This window comes from Argentina anserina, chromosome 2, assembly GCF_933775445.1.
Source record: "Argentina anserina chromosome 2, drPotAnse1.1, whole genome shotgun sequence".
Lineage (NCBI taxonomy): Eukaryota > Viridiplantae > Streptophyta > Magnoliopsida > Rosales > Rosaceae > Argentina > Argentina anserina.
In genome coordinates this window covers 2,823,464-2,848,093 of record NC_065873.1, presented here as the reverse complement: position 1 = coordinate 2,848,093, position 24,630 = coordinate 2,823,464, and the positions used below count along the sequence as shown (strand labels likewise).

Below are 24,630 nucleotides of genomic sequence, written 5' to 3'. Positions count from 1 at the left end.
TGTCTTCCTCATTTCCAGATCCGGAGGCCAAGGAAATCTTGAAGGAATTAGGCTATGAATTTTTTTTTTCAAAGGAGCTTTGGCATGCTTGATTTGGACTATAAATTAAGAAATACGAAGTCCAACCTTACACTTATCTACACTAAAAATCAAAGCACACGACCTTAAACAAACTTGAGGCAAGGGATCCTAAAGAGTCAGAAACAGGTGCTAACACACCAAATGGAATAAATGGTTGAAATAGTTGGAGTGTTAGGCTGGGTATCCCCCTACTATTTGCTGCGGTTTCAGACTTCCATTGAGTGAGCAATTTCGGAAAAGCTTCATGGATGGAAGTCCAATTAATCTATGTTATGTCGCACGTTGAAGCCTTGAAGGCAGGTCCGCATTTAACGAGAGCAATAAAAGCACCACAAATCTGACCAAATAACACAGCCAACTCCTAATCTCAAGCACCAGTCTCCAAGCACCACCCCATTAGCTAAACTCTTTGCTTATACAAGACCTGAACATAGATTTGCAATTCCTCGTCCCACCCAGCCTGATGCCATCGGCTGAGCAGTTTCATTTGATGGGAAAACTAGTCTCCGTTACACCACCGGTTGAAGGCGAAATCCACATTCAACAAGTGCATTGGCAGCACCATATGTCAGAACAAATAAAAAAACCGAATAAATGACTACTGACATCAGTTTCCAGACACCCCACGACATCAAAAAAGAGAATAACCTGACATCAAGGTAACAATGAGTCAATGACCGTGCACAAGGTGAGACACTGGTGATGCAGAGATGACTCTCCTTGAACAATTATCAAGGGACATGCCTACCTTTTCTGAAGAACATTGAAAACCCCATCCTTGATCAATGCCATATTTAATTTCAACACAGAATCAGATTGAATACTCTTCAATAATGACCAATTCTTTACTTGCATTCATTTACCTTTGCAAACCTGCAACATAGGATACACCTTTTGTAAGCTATAACACAAGAAATTGTTTTTTTTTAGCTACAAATAAGTACCTTTTGCAAAATTTTCCACCAGAGTTCAGAAAGTGCATCACCAATACTTGGCATGAATAAGCATGTCCAAGCATACACCTAGCAGGAACAATTCAAGTCAATTTACCGTACAAGTTGTGCTCCAACGCATCCTGTTGAGATCGGATGTAAACTAACAAGTTCATATTAAGCTGAATAGAGCAGTAAGCATGAATGCTTTCTAAAACTCGGTAACATAAAATGGTTGTCTTACCTATCTTACAGGGTCAATGCTAGGATTTTGCAGTCTACCTTCCGAAGATATTGTTCTTATTTGGATTCAAAAAATTGGTCAGTTGGAGATGCTGCTGACTGGAAGCACAACTCTAAATGTGCAAGTTTCCTCCATAGCTATCAGTAAAAGATGCCTGACAGATTAAATCAACAGAGCAATCAGTAGGAAGAATGAGCATGGCCCAAAAAAAAAGACCACGGCCTGCACAAAGTGGCTCAGCATGCCCGGCCGCATAACTATATCTAGACTTAGATAACAAGTACCTACTCCCTGTCTTCAAAAGTAGAGACATCCTCCATGCCATTTTTTGAATATCCAATTACATTGTTAGGACATTACTAATAGCTTATGTTCTTTTTCTTCCCTAATTGGTCACACACCTATGTGGGTGGACTTAGATGTCTAGCACCTCTAAATATCAGACAGATAGTAAATAATGATGAAATGGCAAAAGAATGCAGCCTACACTATTTATCATCCTCTATTTGAAATGATATGGTTTCTTTGTACGTCAATTACAGTGACAACTATACTGCCTATACCAAAAGTACTAACCCAATACTAAACAAGGACTCTGCCAGTCATTCCAACCAAATTGAGAATTCAATAATTCTATTGGAGATACTTAAAAAATCATTATATCAAACAGATTGGCTCTCATCCTGAATTTGAAATTGTATCCCCTTAAATAACAAACCTGACGTTACCCACAATGTGTTGTACACGTGAAAGTATAACTACTCACCTGAAGGTAAGGAAAGAATCGCTGTATACTTGCAAGAAAAATTTTGACTTCGTTTTAAACCTGAAAATAAATCAACTTTAATTAAACTAACTCGTTTTAATAACATGAGATTTGAAAATAAAATTATGCAGGAAGAGAATGAAAATGCAAAATACTTCACGAAAACCATGTCCTGCTGAGTAACATGTAGCAAATTGTCCTGATTTTATTATGAGAAAAGACTAAGGCTTCTGGGCAAGGTCAAGTTACAGGATAATGTCAGTTTTTAGTCTTCTTAGCGGCTTCCTTTCTTCTGCTACAGCTGCAGATTGGATGCTGGCTCCTTTGTTCAGCATGGGGAGAAACTTTGTCATGCGATGCGATTTGTATACTTGGACGCTTTAAGATTCTGTCGTCAGTTCGCATCTCATAATGTTTTCCCAACATGAAACATTTTCAGCCCAGCAACAAAATTACAGGAACTCAAGTTAAGACATGCATGATGGCAACAGTTTACAAATTCTATGAATATGACACAGTAAAAACTTTTTAAGACTGAGAATACAAGTACTCTTTCTTCCGTCCCTCTTTTATTTTTTCAGAAAAAAAAAACTGAAATCGGAATATAAAGGGTCTGAGGTACAATTTTTCACGCCCACCAATCCCCACACAAGACTTAGACCACTCTACGATTTTTTGGGTCTATAAAATTGCAGTTTTATAGTAAAATTTTAATTTTTTGAAAGCAAAACATATGCATTACTAAGTACAAATGTGATGATTAGTAGTTAAATGTATAAAACAGCACCAGATATTATTACCATATGTGTTGAGAGAGAAAGAGAGAGACGTATTCAGCTATTATATATATATATATATATAGATACATACATATATACCTTCTAAGAAGCCGAAAACAAAGATAGATCTCTTCAATATGACATACTGCCTGAGAAGCTGAGAGAAGCTGTATACAGCTTGAATCCAACTGTCAGAACTTGAATCTAGAGGATGATGACATTCCATGATAGTACTGCGCAGAATTACAGATAAGTTTCCGCTTGACCCTGATTTATCATAAATCTTGGCAAGAACATTTAATATCATGCATTGCTGGCTTTGAACTCTTCAACCCAACGTGGAGGATTTCCAATCCAAAGCTTGTTAAATGCAGGTTCATCTGATGTAGAATGGTTTCTGTCCCCCATACCAATTGATTCTCCAGGTATCCCTGCAAGAGGGTCTGAGGCAGCAATTGAAGGTAAGTCAGATCTCCTGTGCGCAGGAAGCTGCTCAAGTAAGTCAACTCTCAGTTCTTGAGGTAATTCTTGCAACACCAAGGGATCTACTTGACTTAAGGATGCAGGCATCACATCAGTATTTCCAAGCTCTGATGTTGAAACTGAAACTACCACATCACAGAACCCTCCCACAAAAGAAGGCAAGCATGTTTTTCTGCAACTGTATGCTGCATCACACAAGTAGATATATAAAGGAACACTACAAAAACATATGTTCCAACATGATAGTTTCAATTGCAAGTCACCTAAGATACTGACAAAAAAACCCCTAATCTTCATTGTACTTTAATTTTTGTCATGGTAAATCAATTCACTTATAAAACCAAATAAAAGGGGTGTCGGGGGGCGCTCTGGGGGGGGGGGGGGGGGTTTGGGTGGGTGTTGTGTTGTAATCCAAAACACAGGAATGCTATCTAACTTAAGCAGTCACAACTTTGATGAAGACTGAGATATTGCACAAAACTAACAGCATTTGATAGAGATATTGCACAAACTAAATGAAATATCCCGACTGGATGAACACATACTGGTAAGGAAAGAACTTAAGAGCAGAAGTGAAAAACAATTACCATGGGTTCTGGTCCAATTTCATCCCTTAGGCGCATATCATTGAATATGTCTCCCACTCCCCTTTTTTGCACCTAATAGATAAAGACATCAAATCAACCAGGCACCAGAAGAACATAACTGGATCAGCTGGGTAGACAGGTAAGAGAGAGAAATACCATCTACTTGTTCATGTGATGACATTGCACCCAATTCTTGTTTATGTTTAGCACAAAATCAACCAACTTGCCAGCATAGATCCCATTTAATTCTATAAAAAGGTCTGGTGGAAGACTTTCAATAACTTCTAAATCAAGATGACATAAAGGTGGCGGTGCTGAAACCTGGTTCACAGAAGTTTCACCACTAGACCGATGATTGTCTACTGCAGTTCGAATACCAAGTGACTTTTCACATAGCGGGCCCACACTTTGATCGGTACCCCGATCCTCACAATCTGCACCACATATGCGATGTTAGAATATAGATATGTTGTACAGAACTGATCTCTTATCAAGGACATTATTCTATATTAAAATTAGTTGAAGCTAGGAGTGGGCACAGGACGGGATGGGACGGGACGAAGCTCATCCCACGTCCCGTCTCACTCTTTTGAATCGGGACGGGATCGGGACGAGACGAGGATTTTTAAGAATGCATCCCACTCGGGATTAATCCCGGTTGGGACGGGACGGGACAAATCCCACCTTCCTATAAAGTTAAATAAAAACATATATTTTTACTTTTTCATTAACAAAATAACATTTAATAATGAAATTTTAACCAAAAAAATACATATTATGTTCAAAATATTATAATTTACCATTATTATTTGAATTAATATAATTTTGAAGTTATTAAGAACATAAATTAGTTTCATTTTGATACAAATTTATAAGAATTATTAAGTTTTCATTGAAGGTGGGACGGGACGGGACGAAGCGGGATAAAAATTATTCGTCCCACGTCTCATCCCACTATTATGAAACGGGACGGAATCGGGACGAGATCGGGATTTCTGTTTTTTATGCCCACCCCTAGAGGCAGCATGCCAGAACTCCCATATTATGAACATTATCCAAGTAAATGGTATTAATCAAAACATCAGAACCTACATAAATGAATTTAGCATGTCTAAAAAATAACACAAATTCTATTATTTTAAAATAAAATTGACTAGATTATTCAAAACAAAAACAAAAAACAAAAAAAAATGAAAAGATAAGCATTCAAGAATAAACTTTCCTAAACTCAATACAAATATATCACCTAAATGCACCCTGTCCCATCATCTACAGAGTAAATATTGGATCGTTCTTCTGTATTTGCTTTGGCAGATTTGAGCCATGATTTCAAAGAGCTTTTCCCAAGTCCTTCAACATAAGAAATAATGAGAAAATTAATTAAAAAAAAAAGAATTATGATCAACTTGACCAGAGTTAAGGCTACAAAAAAATAGAACCCTTCCTGTATAGCTACAGGAAACATATCTACAATATGTAAGAGATAGATAGGTGTCTTAATTGGCATAAACGAAACTAGTACTGCTGAAGTTAAATATCAGACAAAACTGCCATGCACCTTGCTTTGAAGCACCTACACTCTCAAGCTTGGAAACTTGCAAACCAATACCTCGAATCTCCTTGACATCTACACATATAATCAGAGTTGAAGGGGAGGTTTCGTTATTACAACATAGAAATCATCTTCCACCACTACAAGAACTCAATATAAAACAAAGAAATCACCATAGAGACAGAAACTAAGAACATCCACTTACAGATAGGGTTTAGGGAAAAATCCAAAATAATACAGTAACGCACGCAAGACATGAAACACGACCTACACAACTATCATCGAAATTGCAATGCTTCACCAAAATATTTGCAAATGAGACACCAGAAAACCAAGGACCAAACACAGGTTCTTTAGTTACTAAAACCCTGTCAACAATCAAGTTCACATTGTTAATTATACCCATGACTACACTACTTCCTTCGAAGCAAAGAGCCACATACTCATGCCCACTACCAACATCAGTGGCAAACTGGCAATTCTATGATCATTTCTACTTCTTGATTTTATAAAGGTAGCTCTTTCATTTTCTTAATTATTCAATTCCTTTAATAAAAACCCTAATCAAAGAAAAAACATGTAGTCCAAGAAAAGTAAAATTTTGAGACCAACAGATAGGATGCTTACACCGTAAAGTATCAAACATAGAATTCCGGCATTTAAAACTCTCCAACTTCAAGTTCCCGATGGTGCATAAAACTTCATTACAAGACTAGTAACATGTATGATGTATGGATATCTTCCATTCACATATAAACATAACTATAAATCAAATAAAGATATCAAAACATAAACAACTTAAAGAAGCCAAGAGTATCCTGAATAAGCCAAGAAAACACAGAACACATGCTTGAATATTTCCACATAATCATATGATTAAACTGCAAATTATTTCATTGAAATAAGAAAATTCAAATTAAAAGCCGGTCCATAACCACCCAAAAAAAAAGTTCTTTAAACCATAAATCCAACTGGTTGCAACAAATTGTCCAATTTAATAGTGTCAGCAAATGATTCTGGAAGTCGCTATTAAACCTTTAAGACTTAACAATCATTAATGACTTGCTCTCCTAATTTAGCTGTTCTCTTTTCTTTCTTTTTGTATCTTTTGTGTACCTCAACTGTCCCCATACCATTTCAATACACTTTCTTACCGCTGTATCAAACCAAATCTTTATAAATTCCGAATATATATTTCTTGCAATTAGGGTTTGATACATACTTAAATCTATGAAAATCCGACTTATAAAAAATGAATAGCACTAATGATAATAAGAAGTTCACAGGAACAAAGGCCATCTTAGGAATCATACGCATCTGTCCACATGTCAAAACATTTCGCTTCAATTTCTCCTCTAAAACGTGTCCTATTCCTGGAAGCGTCTTGATGGGAAGTTCAGATAAATAATCATCCACCTTATGTAAAAATTATATTATTTAAGAAAGAAACACTGTACATATTATTCAACATGACAAGCATAACAATTGCAATAAATCGCAATTCAAAATGCATACCCTCTCAGGAGGAATGCTGCATTGACCATCTGGTTTGGCAGTTCTTGTTGCAAGGTGAGCCATTAGCATATTTCCACCTATGCCAGCACTTGCAGTGCATCCAGTAGTCTCAAAAATCTCTTGTCTCACAGTTGAGGCTAACATATCTGTATCTACCCCTTCCAAGTATGTGACATCTAAGAATGCTTCATCACAGCTTACTTGCCTACATTCAACAACATTCATATTAACAAAGACACAATTGAAGAAATACGTATTAAGAAGATAAATAAGATAGGTTTTCAAAAGCATACTTGTACTTTTCTGCAGTGCTTATGCAGAATGTCGTAGAACTGATCAGCTACCTGCACAAGTGCACAATAGATCATATGGCTCATATATACTCACTATCTAAAGTAATAATATAAGAAACAAGGAAGATAGCTAACAGGAACTTATGACATAAAGATAATGATGTTCTCCAAGGACCTACCTCCTCATATGCTTCAAAATCATAAGGAAGAATGACAAGGTGTGGACAAAGAGCCTTAGCATCTCTGAAAAACATCCCAGCCCTCACTCCTGGAAAAACATATAAAACATAACAAACAGCCAGTAAAAAAAAAAAAGAATGAAAACAAATATAAAATAAAATAACAAGTAAAAAACTGCAATCAACATTTGTTACCAAAACCGACCATAATCTCGAGCAGGATAGTTTGCAGATGAAATTCCAGCAGTCCCCTTTGGATTATCAGAATGACATACAGCTACAGGTCTATCCTTAAGTTCAGGACATTGCCTGACAACCACGGACACAAAAAAACTGTCCTACAGCATATTGACAAGTATTTTAGTAACACAGAAATCAGTCAGCTACTCTGCGTTTTTCTGTTTGTACATTCCAAAACCAATCAACTTAACAGTTATAATAAATCCACCATTATACAGGGTAAAGCATGCTAGCCTCCCTTCGAAGTGTGATTATCATATTAGCAATGACTTACTTCTACAAAAGATTCACCGTGAAGAAGAGATTTTGATTTTGTAGAGTGGTGTTGGAAATAAGATCATTTCAAGCAATGACTTTTCTTGACACTAATTTCCAATTCTAAGAACTCTCTCTCAAGAATTTGAAACCTCATGTTCTACCTAAATATGGGAGTTGGGATTACATGAAATTGATGACTGTCAACATCCAGCATAGGAATGGAAGATTGTATCTTTAAAACTATAATAACAATTTAGGTAAAAACAGAAAATGGGTACTACCATGTCAATATGTATAATGGGAGTCTTAAGAGAACTATCGGGAGCAGAACGGTTAAAATCTGTGTCATCCAAGCCTTTAGACGAACTAGGGAAACGCTTACGGTCCCAATTTCTCCATGTTCCTATAAAGTGCAGCCTGGAGCTCTGCAGACCAAAACATAATATGACTTCAGGTAATTACTTCCAATACATTATGACCTAATTAACAGTTAATATTAATCATTACCTATGAACAATACCCAACTAATCCATTACAAGTAAATGCATCAGTCAGTACCAACTCGATCCAAATGCTAGAACTACCCCCATCATGCCATAATGTTTTGATCGGTTAGCATTTAAGCATAATATTGAATGCATTATCATAATTGAGACGAATCTAAAATTCAAGAAACAAAAAGAAAAAGGCACATTTATTCATTCATGGACTACAAAACTAATTCTAATGAGAACCCCCCCCCCCCCCAACTTAAATACAAAAGGAGTCGATGATTTTCATCGAATACATGAGGACTCACTGACAAGTTTGATCATAAAATGATTTTTTTTAATCAGTACCTTAAAATAATTTTCCACAAAATTGGGATCCCCAAGGGTTGAATGACTTCAATGAGACCCAATATTTTCCGATCTAGGTAAGCAGTTGCTGATAACGGAAGTTAAGTGCAGGCAGGTACTAGATTTAAGTTCATTTTGTTTACTGTTACTATCTTCTGCATCCGAACTAGGCACTTCTTCTAGTTTTACATCAGAATATTTTTCACTGGCATACGCCTTCTCACCAAAATGTCCATTGCCATTTTCACATATCATATCATCAGATTCTCTGCAACTTTCGCGTCCGTGTTCAGTGGATATACATACTGACTCATTACAATCTTCTAATCTGGTTCCTACCAGAGAATTATCCTCACTTTCAAGTATTACTTGATCAGATGAATCTCTCAAAGCATCATCAGAGTCCTGAATTATCTTTGGAGCAAAGAAGGCTGACAACATTGGTGGGTTACAAGCAACTTGTTCAAGTTGGTAAGGAACCCCTGCAATCAGATAAAATAATTCATTCATGACTAAGAAAAACCATATAGATTTTACTTCCTGAAATCCTCTCAAAAACCAGAAACAGGACATTGATTAAAAGTCTTAAAAGCACGGCTAGTAAGAATGGAGATAACATGACAGACACTCAGGCACCAACCATGTCCCCAAACAAATAACCCCTAATTCACTGTTTGCAAGTTACTTTCAGTTGCATTTAACAAAAATGTACAATGCATCAAGACAAGTCCTGCATTGGTTGGTACTTTGTAGTACAAGACAGTTAAGCCATAGACATTACGAAACATTAATAAACATAAAGAAAATGAAGAGAGGGTCCGTGCACATACAACTCAAGAGCTTGTTAGCAGCCACTGAATCCACAATCCAGTCAGGCTTCACAACTGGGAGCCCTCCACTAAAAGACCTGAAACAAGATCAAAAATGGAAATCAAATATATTCGACAGCAACAAAAGGACAAAGATATGTGACTCAATTCTCCATTATCATAATCTGACACGAAAACAACACAAACCTCAGGTTCTTTATCTTACTGTCAGGCAGATTACTGCAGATGATATGTGTGACGCGACGCCTTGAAAAGTAATTCTCATATCTCCCACCATAGTTCAACATGTACGCCCTCAGTTCCTGAAACAGATTAACATCAACAACCAAAAGAAAATCCACAAAAAAACAACACCTCACCATTGACTGCCAAGACCAACTAATAAACTCAATACAAAGGAACCTCATCTCAAGCATTCTCTAGTACTGAATTCCAATCCACATTAATGTTCAAACTCTCACTGTAGGCAGTTAAATTAAGTTTGAAGTTCTATATAATTAAAATGGAACTTGCAGAGTATGGTAACTTCTCGCCTTTTTCATGCCTTCTATATGATTATGATATAATTCTCGGCAGCAAAATTACTCTCAGCAGTAATTAATTCAAATATTGAGAAAATCTCAAATATACCTGACTAGAAGGCACTGTAAAACCATCAACGAAAATCGAAACGCCACAAAAAACACTCCTCTCGGAACTCAAAGAAGTCGAAGCTTCAGTCTCAAACTGATTCTGCAGTTTACTATTCGTCTCCACCATGTAACTGCACAAACAAATACACCGCCAATCCCAATCAATAAGCCAACTCGAAACTAGGGTTTCCATTTCCAATTGTACAAATCAGCACTAAATTCTCAAGAAATCTGAAACGGAAGGGGAAGATTTACCTTCCGAAATCGGAAAATGGTGATCGCTGGAAGGAGGAGAGAGAATTGGCGCCCCAAGAGACGCCTAGGGTTTTCTGATTGGCGCTGGTCTTCGTCTTGTTGCTGCTAGAAGTGTTGGAGTTGAAGCTTCGCTTGGATTTTGAACCAGACGAACTGGCGGATTTCGACGAAGTTGAATTCATCTCTCTCGGAAGAAATTGGGTGGTTTGTTGGGGAAGCTATTCAAATGAAAGCGGCAATTTGAGACCTGGGTTTTATATGTGCCCCAGATTTCACCGACTCATCGGATATTGGATCGGGGCGGGTATATAACAGTAATTTCCGGGTCGGTTTTTCCTTATTTTTTTTCTTTTTTTTTTGCTTCTATTCATACCTCTCACGTAAACTTCCTTACATCTTTGTACAAATATATTTCTCATTCTACCCTCAACTACTAAGAAAGTGAAAAAAAAAAAATTTGAAGACGTGAACTGCTCTTTGTCAGTTTCTAAAACTACCGAAGCTCTAATCAAACCCGAAGTCCCGAACACATAGCTTTTATAGCATCCACATTCAATTTAAAATAGTTATAGCATAGGCCTTCTAAAAAAGTAGTGTAACTGAACATGGAATTGAGACTAACACTTTTGTTAGGGTCAACTACCTATGAGGTCCATCAATTACCAACACATTTTTTTAATAAATTAAATTGTCCTCAGAAAGTATCACAATTACTTCAGCTAAAAAAGTTGTCCATACTTCATGGACAGAACAATACGAAAAGTATAGTGTGAATGAACAAGGTCTAATTCAAATAAAGCAACTAAATCCTAATTACGAAACCAAAACACTAATTGCCAAATGGAAACAAGAACATCGATACCGTGTGGAACAATGATGTATCAATCATGCTTGATTGCTCCGTATATCAATAATATCATCAATGATCCAAGGGTTATAGTTATCTCCTTCAAGAAAATAGTGTATGCATCAAGAACGTCAATATTAATGTAAAGCGCATGCTTAAAAGTCCAGTATAAAGTAACAATTGTAGTTAAACTGACATACAAGCCGATATACACCTCACACTTATGATCCGGAGAAAAATGACATATTAAATAAACACATACCGGGACCATAAAACACTGGATCAGGTATAGAACAAATTGATCCAACGATTTCGGTGGTTCCTTCTGACCTAAGAATAAAATAAAATAAATGAACTTCACACCGATAAGAACCGCATCCCCAGTAATAAGTAACAAACTCGCCCCAACTTGATTTTCATATGCGAACCACGTTATTTATACTATAAGGCTAAAACAAAATCTGGCGAAGCTTATAGTGCCCTTCGGGGCTTTGCCTGGTCTAAGAGATTGTCAAAATCACTCTCGTCCCCAAAAGGGAAAAATGTTGGGTTTTCCTTATAAACCTCATATATGTCTTTATAAAACCCATAGTATCACAGTTACCAACACTTAGGAACTTAGTCTCTATATTTCATCTTCACACTCTAAGAATGCATTAGTATCCGGACAAAGTACCCTATTTGCTTGGCAAAGTCTCAATACTACAGATAGATTCTGTATCGGTCGCTCATTTGTCAAAGATGCCCTAATGCATTTAAAGCCTGTGAGTTGAAAGATTTTCATCCTAAAAAAAAACTCTTAAACATAATCCTTAGTCATAGGGAAACAAAAGTACATTATAAATAAAATGTCCATTTTGTTGCACATTGTTGAAGTACTACTACTGTGAGCTGGATAAATTGCTCCGTTGTCACATATGCCAACCAACATTTAAAGCTCATGACTTGAAAGGCGCTCTTTCAAAATCTAGTGTTAAGAAGAACATGAATATTACAGCTATTGTGGGCATGATGATAAAACCAAAACCAAACCATAAATATTGTGTTAACCGTTAAATTAATTTAATTAATTATTATACCCAAATAAATATATCGCAAAATTCACAATCAACCAAAGACTTAAATTCCAATTGTCCAACTTAAAAATTCATAATAACTGAAGGTAACTAGTCTAAAATCATACCTTAAGAGATGCAATTATTACTAGGAAAACTTAAGTTTTCAAAAAAGTGAAGTTTCATGCGTCTTCACCAAAACAAAAATATTTCTCTTTTTATTGTCGATCGAAATCAGCAATCATCAAACTCGCCATCATGTTGCAAATCGCATACCTTATAATCAAATTGCATAATTAAATTAGATCACAATCCGAAGAAAAAAAATTATTAGACTATACATTTTTTTTTCGATAAAGAAATATATAAAAAAAACTACAAGGATTTATCTCTACTACAACCTACATTTGAGTCATCAAAGGCTAAAACTTTAAAGACTAAAGAGAGAAAGTTTGAAGTCCAGCTTTGTAATCCAGGATTGTGTCGGAGATGATCATCGCATTTATTGTCCATACCTTGATAACTCAATTAATCACTTAAGAGTTATATTATTGGAGCATTCTCTAGATGAATCTTCACTTGTCAAGTTGACACATTCTTTCTCTAAAACTACAATATAGTGATAAAGTTAAAAAAAATTTATCTAAGAATATGAGCTTATTATCTAACAAGCATTTTGAGAAAATTAAAAAGGAAAATTCAAAAATAAAATAAAAAAAGAATTCGTGCTCAAGCTTTTCTTTTCCTCCTATTTAAACGTCACTCGAGTGACTCGAATACACATCTTACCCAACAAGCCAACTAAGAAAACAACTCTCAGTAGCTATAACCATAGCCCTAAATCGTTTAACTCAACTCACAGCTTTTTTTCGTTTGCCTCAACTATGTTGCCCTTATCATCGAGGGGACGAAGATAGCTCAACCACCACCCGTCACGACGATCGACCTCACCAACACTCCAACTCCACCCGTCGCAACATCAGTTACCTATAAGGGGGTCAGGGCCGAAATAGCTCAATCACCACCTATCACGACCGACCTCACCAATACTCCACCTACACCACCGGCGATACCCGTCGCAACATCGATCACCTCCAGCGATCCTCTCACGTTTGTCTGAACCACCTCCACTAACCTGCCGCCTCAGTCTAACAACACTAAATCGACGACCTCATTTGCGGTAGTTTTTGATAGAAAGAAAAATGGTTGGTTGATTTAGCCATAACCGTTGCAGTGGTTAACCCAACGATTTGGGGTACGCAGATGGTGTGCAAAGCAGTTTCATTTTATGTCCGCTTGTTTGTTCTTTTGGTTCACTAAAATGGTTTAAGAAGATTGGAAAATTTGTGGATAGTATTAGCCCTCTAAAGCCAATTGGTGCGACATTGATGGTCGGAGATTTAATTTAGTGGGGTTGTTTTTCTGTTTATAATTCACGTTTAATGAGTTTTATCCGTTTTTAGCGGGTCAAGTTTGTTTTAAGATTTTCAGAATTTTACTTGCTTTTTTTTTAGCAGGTCAGGTTTATTATTACTAGAAATTGCACACAACCTATGGGTGTGGGAGTGAAAATGTTCATGGGTGGTTATTAAGTGAGTGAATTTGTGATCTCCCAGTTTTTCTCCACATATACAGAATATAATTTATTTTTATGTTCTATTTTTTATCATCTTAGCTCTTGTTGTTTTTTTTTTGTGAGAGTCTGTGACAGAGAGGTAGATTCGAAAGTTCATAATTTGGTGAAACTCTGGCTGCTCACTTTATAGTAGTAGAGATAACCAAAAGACCATATAAATATTCATAAATTTAGACTAATTAAAGTTTTAGATTTTACCTCCTTTACTGATAAGCCAATCTCGAGTACACAATAGAGCTTGAACAATTTCAAACAACAACGAACTATGATATTGATCTATAACTCGACCACTAATACTAAATGTTGATTCAGAGGCAATAGTTTAAACATGAATGGTTAACACTTCAGAAGTCCAATGAGCAAGAATCAGATAACAAAATTTCTCTATCTTCTACCAAGAAAGCACATCCAAGTCTTGCTTCCTCTCCAGTCTTTCTTCTTCCAGATACTTATTCAACTTAGTTTTCATACTTGAAGTATAACTATTTTCGTAGCTATTATCAAAACCCAATAAAAAAAAGACTAGTTATATATAGTTGTGCTATTAACACACCCCAAATTGCTATTTACACACCTCATTCATAAAGAGAACCAATCAAAAAACAAATTTGATGGGTAAATTTGTAACTACAATTAAACTATAGTGATCAATAGGATAATAGGATAATGGAGATGATGTATGAATAGTAATTTTGGGGTGTTAATAGTATAACCTTATATATATCAATTATAGATCAAAATGAAAACTCTCGTGTGTGTGGTGTGCATCTATATAAATTACAAACTATTAACTATCAAAGTCACATAAAAAATGCAAATAGAAAATTCAATCTACTACGCAATGGAAGATTAAAAAAATAATTTTCCTTAAAGATTATGTCTCCACCTTGCACTATCTTCATTCATGAGAGTGCTTGATTTACTAAGATGATCTCACTTCTCCATGTATAGATCAAAAAGATATCTTAATGTGTCGGTAACACACTTACGATCATAGGAATTCACACCATAGAGCTTGGTATAAGTCCACTCCACAAACTGAAACTTATAGCGAGGATCTAAGATAATAGCAATTGCAAATATCATATTATAATCTAACCCGTACTTCTCTAATTTTGAGTTCATATAATTTCCCATTTTTACCATGAAGCTATTACTATTATTCATGGCTTCTCTGATGTTTTGTTGGATTACAAACACTTTTGGGAAGAACAAATTCGAAGTAGGGTACTTTGATCAAGATAATAAGCAAGTAACTTCATAAAATAGTCCCAATAAATTAAAAATCTTTTCAATTTTTTTTCCACTCTTCAAGAGAGGGAAATTTGTTGTCAATGAACACTAAATTTATCAAAGCACGATAATAAAACAGGGCCCTATCAAGCATGGTGTATGTGGAGTTCCATCTAGTTGGGACATCTTGTTTCAACCCTCTTTTACTACATGCTATCCCTACTTGATCAACACAATCATAGAACTTATATTTCCTTGTAGATGAACCTTTTATGTTTTTGATGCAGTCACAAATCTTAGTCACAGATGAATTAATTTTCTTAAGTCCATCTTGAACTATCAGGTTCAAAATGTGAGCACAATAACAAATATGAAAAAAAATTACTATTCATCAAAAGCAGACTCTAAAGTTCAACTAATTATTCAGTTACTCAACAAATTAAAGTAATCATTTGTAGAAGCATTAGAAAGTTTACGCTCAATCCCATATATACTTAGGAATTCATTGATCTAATCAAAGAGTGAAATGACATTATGCGGAGGAGGCATATGACAGATGATAAAAATTCTTTTATGCAACTTCCACTCTTTATCATCAATAAAGTGGGATGTGAGGGCTAGATATCCATCAGTTAATACAGATGCCCACAAATGAAATGTCAAACAAATCTTTCCTTGAACTAATTTTAACTGATTAAGAAGTTTTTGTTTCTCATCTTTGAACATCCTTAAAACATGTTTCTTGACAATATTTCTACAAAAAGTAAATTATGAAACTAAAAGATAAATCATGCTTGATAATATCTTCAATCAACAAGTCATGAAATTTCTCATATTCAAAATGTGGGGAACACAATCTAGATGGTGAAAAGAGTATTTGATCGACATCCTCATGTGTATTCTTGATTCAATTTTTCATGTGAGTCAACATAGTACATGTTCCATTCTTACTATCAGATTATCAGATGTATACACAGTGTGACATTTCCTACCTTTAGCATATGGCTTGTTGTCTTCACCTAGAGGCAATGACTAAAACAATCATCACATAGGAGATATCTTCTTACATTTTCGTATTAGTGTGCCTCTAGCTTTTTTTCTTTGTTGGACTTGCTGCTATGTATTCAATTTTATTTTCAATTTCCAAGTCAATGGTACCCAATATTGAACCATTCACGGTCCCATCATTGTTACTCATCTACATCAAATAAACAATAGGTAAGTCTTATAGGGTAATTCACTAATTCTATGTTGCATCACGTTGAATCACAAGCAATATTAGTATTATGATCAATATATAAAGATTGCCTCTTGGAAGTTGGAACCATTAGGTAGTATTTAAAGTTAAAAAAAGAGATAATGAATTCATGACAAGGGTTGGTGGAAGATTAAACCAAGTATTGCCATGCACGCCATCGATTGAAGTGACTTAGAATGTCTCAAAATCAAATCAAAGACTCCCCTCTATGGTATCAATTTCAACCAAAATATACAAATCAAAACGTAAAACCATAATAGTTAAAGTATTCATCCTTCTTCAAAGTTGAGAACTTAAAGCTGCCGCATGTTTCACGAATTGAGAGGCTAAAATAGTACAATGAATGAAAGAGTTGCCACAAGGTTGCATTATATAATTATATAGTACACAAGAAAAAAATTACAATAGAGATACTAAGTGCTCCATGAAAACCAGATTTCTTTAGGGTTTTTTTTTTCAGAAAATCTTTGTTTTCGTCTGGCAGCGCGTCCATTGACGTTGCCACCGGATGAGAGTTGTGCTCGGGTCAATTGGTGGCTGAGTAAAGTGGTTGAGGATGGTGTATCGGTGGAGGGTGGCTACTCCAAAAGATGTTAATTGGATTGCTTGGTCGTATTTTGGTTTTACAGAAGTCGAAATCCGATGGTGATGCTTCTGCATCTTCTGAGTTGTCGGGTTGGTCTCGTCAGCGGTGGTATTAGCGCCACTGCAGTTCGTGAAGGGGAGCAGAGGAGCCGACGATATGTCTGGGTTGTTCTTCCAAATCAGATTTGGATCTTGGCTACTTCTATTGGATTAATTGCTACATGGCAAGCAGTGCTAGTTGTGGGTTTGAGTGATGGCTCAACAGAGGTGGCCGATGTTGACTTTGGGTAGTGGTCTATGAAGGCAGAAGGCAGTGGCGACAGATCGACGACAAGTTTTTGGTTAATTTGCCTATGTAGGTCTATAGTGGTGGGCCTAGGTTATTTTGGGCTTGGGTTGGGTTAATTGTAGGTGGGCTTGGGCCATTTGGCCCAAGTTTGTTATTTTGTTATTTTAGTTTATTTTTCAGGTTTTTGCGTCCCTCCTCCTTGATTGAGGGTTTGGGTTTGTTAGACATGTTTATGGTGCATGTGATGTAAATAGATTATTTAAATACAAGTTATTTCTTGGTGTCAATGTAATATGGAGGTTGTCTCTGCAAATATGTCGGAGGTTTTGGTATTTAATTATAGTTACACTTCCATAATTGCTATCTAAACCTCCATCATCATTTTTTTCCTGACTTTTCCAATTGTACCCTTTTAATTTCTATCTACACTTCCTTCTATTTGTTTTTGTCATTTTCTCATCTTCTTATGTTTAAATCTAAAAAGACATTGATTTAATCTTTATTCTCATCTTTTTCTACTCCAACATGAGATTTAATCACTTCATAGTAAAGTGGAATATATATACTTCTCAAGTTAAGAAATTTTAAATTAGCTTGAAAATTCACTACACTACATTTTCAAGTCTACAAGAAATAGTCTAGTAAAAGATAAATGAGGAAACCTAGCAAAGCCTCTGCTAGAGTTGGGGGAGCAGTAGCCGTCCTTGGCTTAAACGTTCCAACAACCTTCCCCATCCTTAGTGGGGCAAACAAAGGATCCCCAATTTAGGATTAGAACCAGTTGGTGGATGCGTTGTCGGGTCAGAGAGTATTCTCTCTCGTTTCGTGGTACCAGTCTGGCACGGTGTGCGACAACCGAAAGTGTAGCAAAGCAAGGCAATGACATGTCGGTTGACGGAGTTGAGTCTATGGTTTGGGTGGTCGGCCGAGCAGCCGATCAGAGCTGATTCGATCTGGTTGAAGCCTTAGTTGGTGCGATCTTGGTCCCGGTTTGGGATCCGGGTCGACGACGGTTCCAAGCAGTTGGAGATCGATTGACGGGGTGGCTCTTTGCGCCACGGTGGTCTTCAGCTCGCCTTTAGGGATCCGAGATGTCTTTTTGTCAGCAACGGATTTTTGTCTTGGCAAAGATGTTCCCGATGACGTTGGGTGGGGGTTGGTGGCGATTTCTAAGGATTGGGGAGCAAGCCGAGCGGCTGGTGGTGTGCTGGAGTGGTGTGACTGCAGAAGACAGTGCAGCTTTGGTGGGAAATTATTGGGTGCCCAGATCTTCAGGTGTCGTGAGTATTGCTACTTGGGCTGGATCACTGTGGGGGTCCAATGACTTGGGTTGTTGGGTCATGATTTGAGACCTTGGTGATTGGGTTTGGTAGATTTGGACTCCGTATCACTTTTGGTTTGGAGGCCCAAATCCGAATTTTAGTTGATGCTAACAAATGCTTTGGTTTTGGTTATAGTTAATATTGAGCAGTTGCAACGGATTTAGTCATAGAACTTATTAAGAAGTCGGTGATTTCTAGTTTTTTAGGTTTTTTTTATTTCTCAATTTATTTGTGTGCTCTCACTTACGTTGTCCTAAAAAACGGGCGGGAGTGTGTTCATGGTGTACCGTACATTTTCACATATATTTGAGACTATGCGTCATTGATTAAAAAAATCAATTCAAATTAAAAACAACGATCTCATATAGTTTAATTAATACATATTCGTTTCATAAAATTGATTAACAATAAGATACAATTCTACTATGACAAAGGTTAAATTGAATTTGATTCAACTCTAAGAATATAATATGCTTCAATGAAAAATTGAAGTTTGTTGCAGATTGAAAATGTGAAATTGTAAATGTGTGAGCGTTTAAAAAAAAAAATTAAGGTGAGAGTTTATAGAAGAAATACAATCTAATTTAAATAATTAATGAGCTATAAATAACAAATATGAAGGTGTATCTAGAATCATCATTTTATCGGGCTTAATTTTTTTTTTTCGAACATAAATGGCAGGCCTAAATTATGAGTGTCATTACACTTTACATTATACATATGGCAATTGTATTTGTTCTCTCTCCATCGGTGTAAACGACGTCGGATAATCAGATTTCTATACGACGTCGGATAATCAGATTTCTATACGACGTCGTTACAAGTTCGTTGGCTTTGTAAAGTAGAACAGAAAAAAGCACCCCTAGAAACTCTCCTTCTTCTTCAATTCAACCTGGTAGAACAGGACCCAAACCTACATAACCCTCCGACTAAAGTCTCAAAAACCCAGTCGCGACATCAATGGCCGCTTGTCTCCAACTCAACGCTAAACCCTTCACGCCGCTTGTCTCTCCTCACCCATACTCCAAACACTCCTTCAAGCCTACTAGTAGGGTCAGCTGCTCCGCCGCCGCCGCCACACCCTCAAAACGCTACTCCATCACCCTTCTTCCCGGCGATGGCATTGGCCCCGAAGTCATCTCCGTCGCCAAAAGCGTCCTCAACCTCGCTGCCTCCATTGAAGGTAATAGTTCCACTGTTACAATAAAGAGCAATATACTCCGTGTTTTACGGGAGGTGACTAATCATGTAAAGCATTGTATTAGGGATCGAGTTTAAATACCATGAAATGCCTGTGGGTGGGAATGCCTTGGATTTGACTGGAGTGCCCTTGCCTGAAGAGACCCTTTCGGCAGCTCAGAAATCCGATGCAGTTCTGCTTGGAGCAATTGGGGGGTACATACTGTTCTCCTTAGCTTTGCCTTATTTTATGTAGCCTTATTCATGCTCTGTGTAGCTTACTTTAGTTGAATTATTGGTGTTTTTAAGGTATAAATGGGATAAAAACGAGAAGCATTTAAAACCAGAAACTGGGTTGCTTAAGCTTCGGGAAGGTCTTAAAGTGTTTGCAAATTTAAGGCCAGCAGTTGTTTTACCGCAGGTACGGTCTGCTGTAATGGAAGTTTCTTGAAGAGTTTGCTGAAAATACTTTTCAACATGATGTTGTGAGTTCATGAACTAGTGCCGCACCTTGTTAGATTAAGATTATGTAGGATGATATTATGTATTTGTGTGTCATCTAAATTCTAATCAAGTTATCCAACATTGTATTATTTCATATAATTTGTTAAAGCCAGTCTACCTATATATATTGGACTTGTCCATGAAAAAATGTCCTGTACTTTTTCAGTTGGTCGATGCCTCTACTTTGAAGAGAGAGGTTGCCGAAGGCGTTGACCTTATGGTTGTAAGAGAGCTCACTGGTGGTTAGTATACTAGATCTAAACTAGTATTCTTACTATTAACCAATTCTTATGCTGAACTTTGGCTACTTGAACTATTTATGCTACTATTTTTTTCTGGAAATAGGCATCTACTTTGGACACCCAAGGGGTTTTGGCACTAATGAAGAGGGTGAGGAGTTTGGTTTTAATACCGAGGTGTATGCAGCATATGAGGTAGCTTTCAGATTTTCTTGCTAGATATATTTCTACGATAGGACATTGTAATTAGGGTGATTTTGTTTGAATCACAATTTTCTCTCTACATTCACATCAATAATTCAACAAACCACCATTCTGTCATATTTCTATAGCCCAACTACTAGATCTAGGCATTTTCTTTGTAAATTGGCTCAAATTCAGTTTGCAGCATTGGTTCTAGTTCAGTTGTTCACTGGTTCTACTTTTGATGCTTTATCGGCTGAAGAGTTCACAAGAAATTGTATAATGAGATCAATAAGGTTCATTTAACTGAATGAGGAACTCTTTAATTCCAACATTTTTATTGTTTTAAGTGAATGATATGTAGAACTTGCTTTGTGAGTTATGCTCGTCTTTTTGTTTTAGTTATATAGTTGATCGTGTGAATTCTTATTCATAAACTCAGTTTATTCTACAAAAACTTATCATGATTAATCTTCTTCCAAGGTTGATCGGATTGCTAGAGTTGCATTTGAGACTGCTAGGAAGCGGAAAGGAAAGCTCTGCAGTGTTGACAAAGCAAATGTATTGGAGGTACCTTTTTTCAGAACAACTTTATTTGCTCATTACTTGAATATAACATACATCGTAAAAGAAAAAAACATACATTGTAAACTTGTGAGGCTTGAGTTAGAAATTTTTTCAAACCAAAGCTATGGGTGTTTTCTTGTGCTTTTATTGCCATTATATGCTAGACAAGAAACTTGCATTTTCAAAGTTGATGATGGCATAATGAATTGATTGTGTTAATTGTTATCCTGCATAAAGCAATAAGTTTTGCTTGTTGCTAGCCCAACGGACAAACTTGCTACTGATGTGATTTATGTGGCTTGATCTGCTTATGGCTAAGCTTTTGTTGCAGTATAGGAAAAAACTTAAGATCTTACTGGTTGTGCTCATCTAGTACTTTTTTTCTTTTCCTAATAGCTATCATTTTACTTGTATAAGAACCATTTAGGTTTAGTTAGGTAGTGCTCATTTTTTCTGTTTCCTAATTCTAATCATTCTCTTGGTATAAGAAATTAGTTATGCTGTATAATAATAATATATGTTTAGCTAGGATGGCAGGACTATGGTTTGAACCCTTTCACGGTAGCTATCCAACTGTTTGCTACTGTTTCATGTCTCCTAAATTATTGTAAGGTCGTTGAGGAGGTTTCAGTTTTGAGCCAAGGTCTACAAAGTGGGTTTATAAATCATAGGTTCAAAGAATAAAATCAACTATATACAGATGTTCCCCATATGTTAACAGTGTCTTCTGGTTAATATTTGAACCTTCTTGATGGTGATCTACCTTATATTATCACATCTGTAGATTTCTCTCTTTATATTTGCTTGTGATGCCACAGGAGGCAATAGTTTGACATGTCATGCATAAAATAATTAAATAGCATCAGGTTTAGATAATTTTATGTTGAAAAAGGTGCTGAAATGGAAAAATTGTTTGTAATGGCCTTTGGGCATGATAGTACATCATCCCTCAGTACAAAGGGAGGAAGGTGAGCTATATACTGACTTAAAGAAATTTGGAAAGAAAATGATAATGAACCTTACCATCAGGATGTTGGCGGTCTGCTACTGCCTGAATGCTGTATCAGATGAAATACATGGAGCTACTGCAGAAAATGATTACTTTCGAAGGAACCTTACCATTCCCTTGATATTGTTGGAAAGTGGAATACTTTATACCCTTTGATAGGTTCACTTTTCTAGTTATAATTGATTGATACAGTCCATTTGATGACACTTTAATCTGATTGTTGTCTTTCAAGATCTATCAGAAAATCTGTTGGGCTAAAGTATGATTGGTTTTAGCTCCAATGTTTTGGAGACTCTTAAGTGAGGATTATGGACCAGGTGTTGCGTGCTTGTTTCTGAAAATGAAATGCTCTATATTATCTAGACTAAAAAAATTGTTTGTTTGTGTATATCTCTGACCTTCTATTTCCTTTTAGTAATAATCAAATGAAATCATGAGTTTATTACATTTCTTGTAGTATTGATATATTGTATTTAATGGGTTATCTAGGCATCAATGTTTTGGAGAAAAAGAATAACGGAAATAGCTTTGGAATATCCTGATGTGGAACTCTCACACATGTATGTTGACAATGCCGCGATGCAACTTGTTCGGAATCCAAAACAGGTTTGTCATTGGTTCCATTTGAGATATCCTTTATTCATGGACCAAAATATGGACAACTTAAGCAAATTCCCAAGTGTCATATATGAAAATTGATAATTTAACTATGTCTTGCGATGAGCGATTGCAGTTTGATACAATTGTGACCAACAACATTTTTGGCGACATACTATCCGATGAGGCCTCAATGATCACTGGAAGTATTGGGATGCTTCCATCTGCTAGTCTAGGAGATTCTGTAAGTCAACTTTTGTCCTTTAATAGTTTAAATTTAGCTCTATATGTTCACTTGTGTGAGGAATTTGTTTTTCTTGGTAGAATCTTCTAGCCTTTGCTTTTTCATGTTGAAGTGTGTGTGGATTCATTGGTTTCCTTGTTATCTAAATACATTGTAATTCTCATTGCCTCAGGGTCCTGGACTTTTTGAACCGATACATGGTTCTGCTCCAGATATTGCTGGGCAGGTTGGTTTTCCTAATATTAAACTACTTTATTTTTGGAGTACAATACGATTTAATATTAACATATGTTGGACATGTAGGATAAGGCAAACCCATTAGCTACAGTTCTCAGTGTTGCTATGCTTCTCAAGTACGGGTTAGGAGAAGAAAGTGCTGCTAAAAGAATTGAGGCAGCAGTACTAGATACCTTGAACCAGGGTTTTCGCACGGTTGATATATATTCAACTGGAACGGTATGCACATCTTCACTTTCTCGTGTTTTCTGTTATTCGTTCATTTTCAATGGTAGGTGAACATGATAAAATTGCAATATGTTATAATGCTCTGATCGTGTTAAACACTGATTACATTTTGTTTTCCTATTCCTCAAATTACCTACAAGTGGCTTCTATAAATGACTACAATAAATTTTTGTTCGTAGTTATAAACCGGCTCCTCGTGTATTTATTAGCTGTTTAGCCCTTCTTTATTCCTGATGTGCTCTTATTTAAATTGAATACAGTCCACCAGCGTTTTTGTGGGCAGCGATTCTCTAAATTTAGTGTGAAGTTATATTATATTATTATATCAATTCGACTGACCATCATGGCTAACATATGCTTTATACAGAAGTTGGTAGGATGCAAACAAATGGGCGAAGAGGTACTCAAGTCGATTGATTCCCTAATTCCTTCTGCAGTATGAAGTTAGCCCGAACCTAAAATGATTTGAGGGAGTAAGCAGAGCTATTTTGATATAAACTGAAAAGCAGTCTTTTCCGATGAGAGTTATTCTTCCCTTCTTTTTCTTCAAGTCTTTGTAGCGTGAAAATGTTGATAATTACATGGAATAGAACACTGTATTTTGTTTATAAACTTCCATGATCACTGGCCTTTGAATTGATAAGGTCAATGCAGCTTGTCTATCAACATTGTTTGGTGTTTGAATTTCCAATTTAGATGCAAGTAAGGCTGTAAATGACCTCATTAAAGTTCAGGTCCAGTAAATTCAGCCCGTCTTTGTAAGAGTATGAATTCAACATTTAGCTTGGTAATAATGATGAGACAAAGGCTAAGCTCATCTGCAAACGTTAGAGAGGGGTGGCAACGCACCGAAACTATCCCAAAGAGGAACCTCACAGTAAGAACCCACCGCATGTATTTGGTTCGGACTTGTGTTAATATAGATGTAACCAAGACTCCAAAGAGTACAAATC

General features: G+C 36.3%; 2 protein-coding genes across 2 annotated transcripts; one reads left to right on the top strand and one right to left on the bottom strand.

Annotated features, from left to right (window-relative positions):
• Positions 1–36: 36 nt before the first annotated feature.
• Positions 37–10,725, bottom strand: LOC126782484 (DNA repair protein REV1). The gene is given in 27 exon segments (XM_050507743.1): positions 37–954; positions 1,026–1,156; positions 1,258–1,411; positions 2,024–2,040; positions 2,043–2,083; positions 2,902–2,941; positions 2,944–3,114; positions 3,117–3,446; positions 3,449–3,470; positions 3,873–3,918; positions 3,920–3,944; positions 4,029–4,082; positions 4,085–4,323; positions 5,135–5,222; positions 5,431–5,499; positions 6,052–6,136; positions 6,709–6,840; positions 6,940–7,139; positions 7,229–7,283; positions 7,412–7,500; positions 7,617–7,749; positions 8,191–8,334; positions 8,749–9,230; positions 9,579–9,655; positions 9,765–9,880; positions 10,209–10,341; positions 10,466–10,725. Coding segments are annotated over 25 exon segments (3,012 nt in total). The 5' UTR covers positions 10,648–10,725; the 3' UTR covers positions 37–954; positions 1,026–1,156; positions 1,258–1,369.
• An 8,841-nt stretch (positions 10,726–19,566) lies between these two features.
• On the top strand, positions 19,567–24,345 carry LOC126784709 (3-isopropylmalate dehydrogenase, chloroplastic-like). Its single transcript, XM_050510191.1, has 11 exons — positions 19,567–19,873; positions 19,956–20,085; positions 20,179–20,290; positions 20,540–20,615; positions 20,719–20,807; positions 21,279–21,365; positions 22,861–22,977; positions 23,105–23,212; positions 23,385–23,438; positions 23,516–23,668; positions 24,045–24,345. The coding sequence occupies exons 1-11, from the start codon at positions 19,651–19,653 to the stop codon at positions 24,117–24,119; spliced, it is 1,224 nt and encodes a 407-aa protein (XP_050366148.1). The 5' UTR covers positions 19,567–19,650; the 3' UTR covers positions 24,120–24,345.
• Positions 24,346–24,630: the final 285 nt, after the last annotated feature.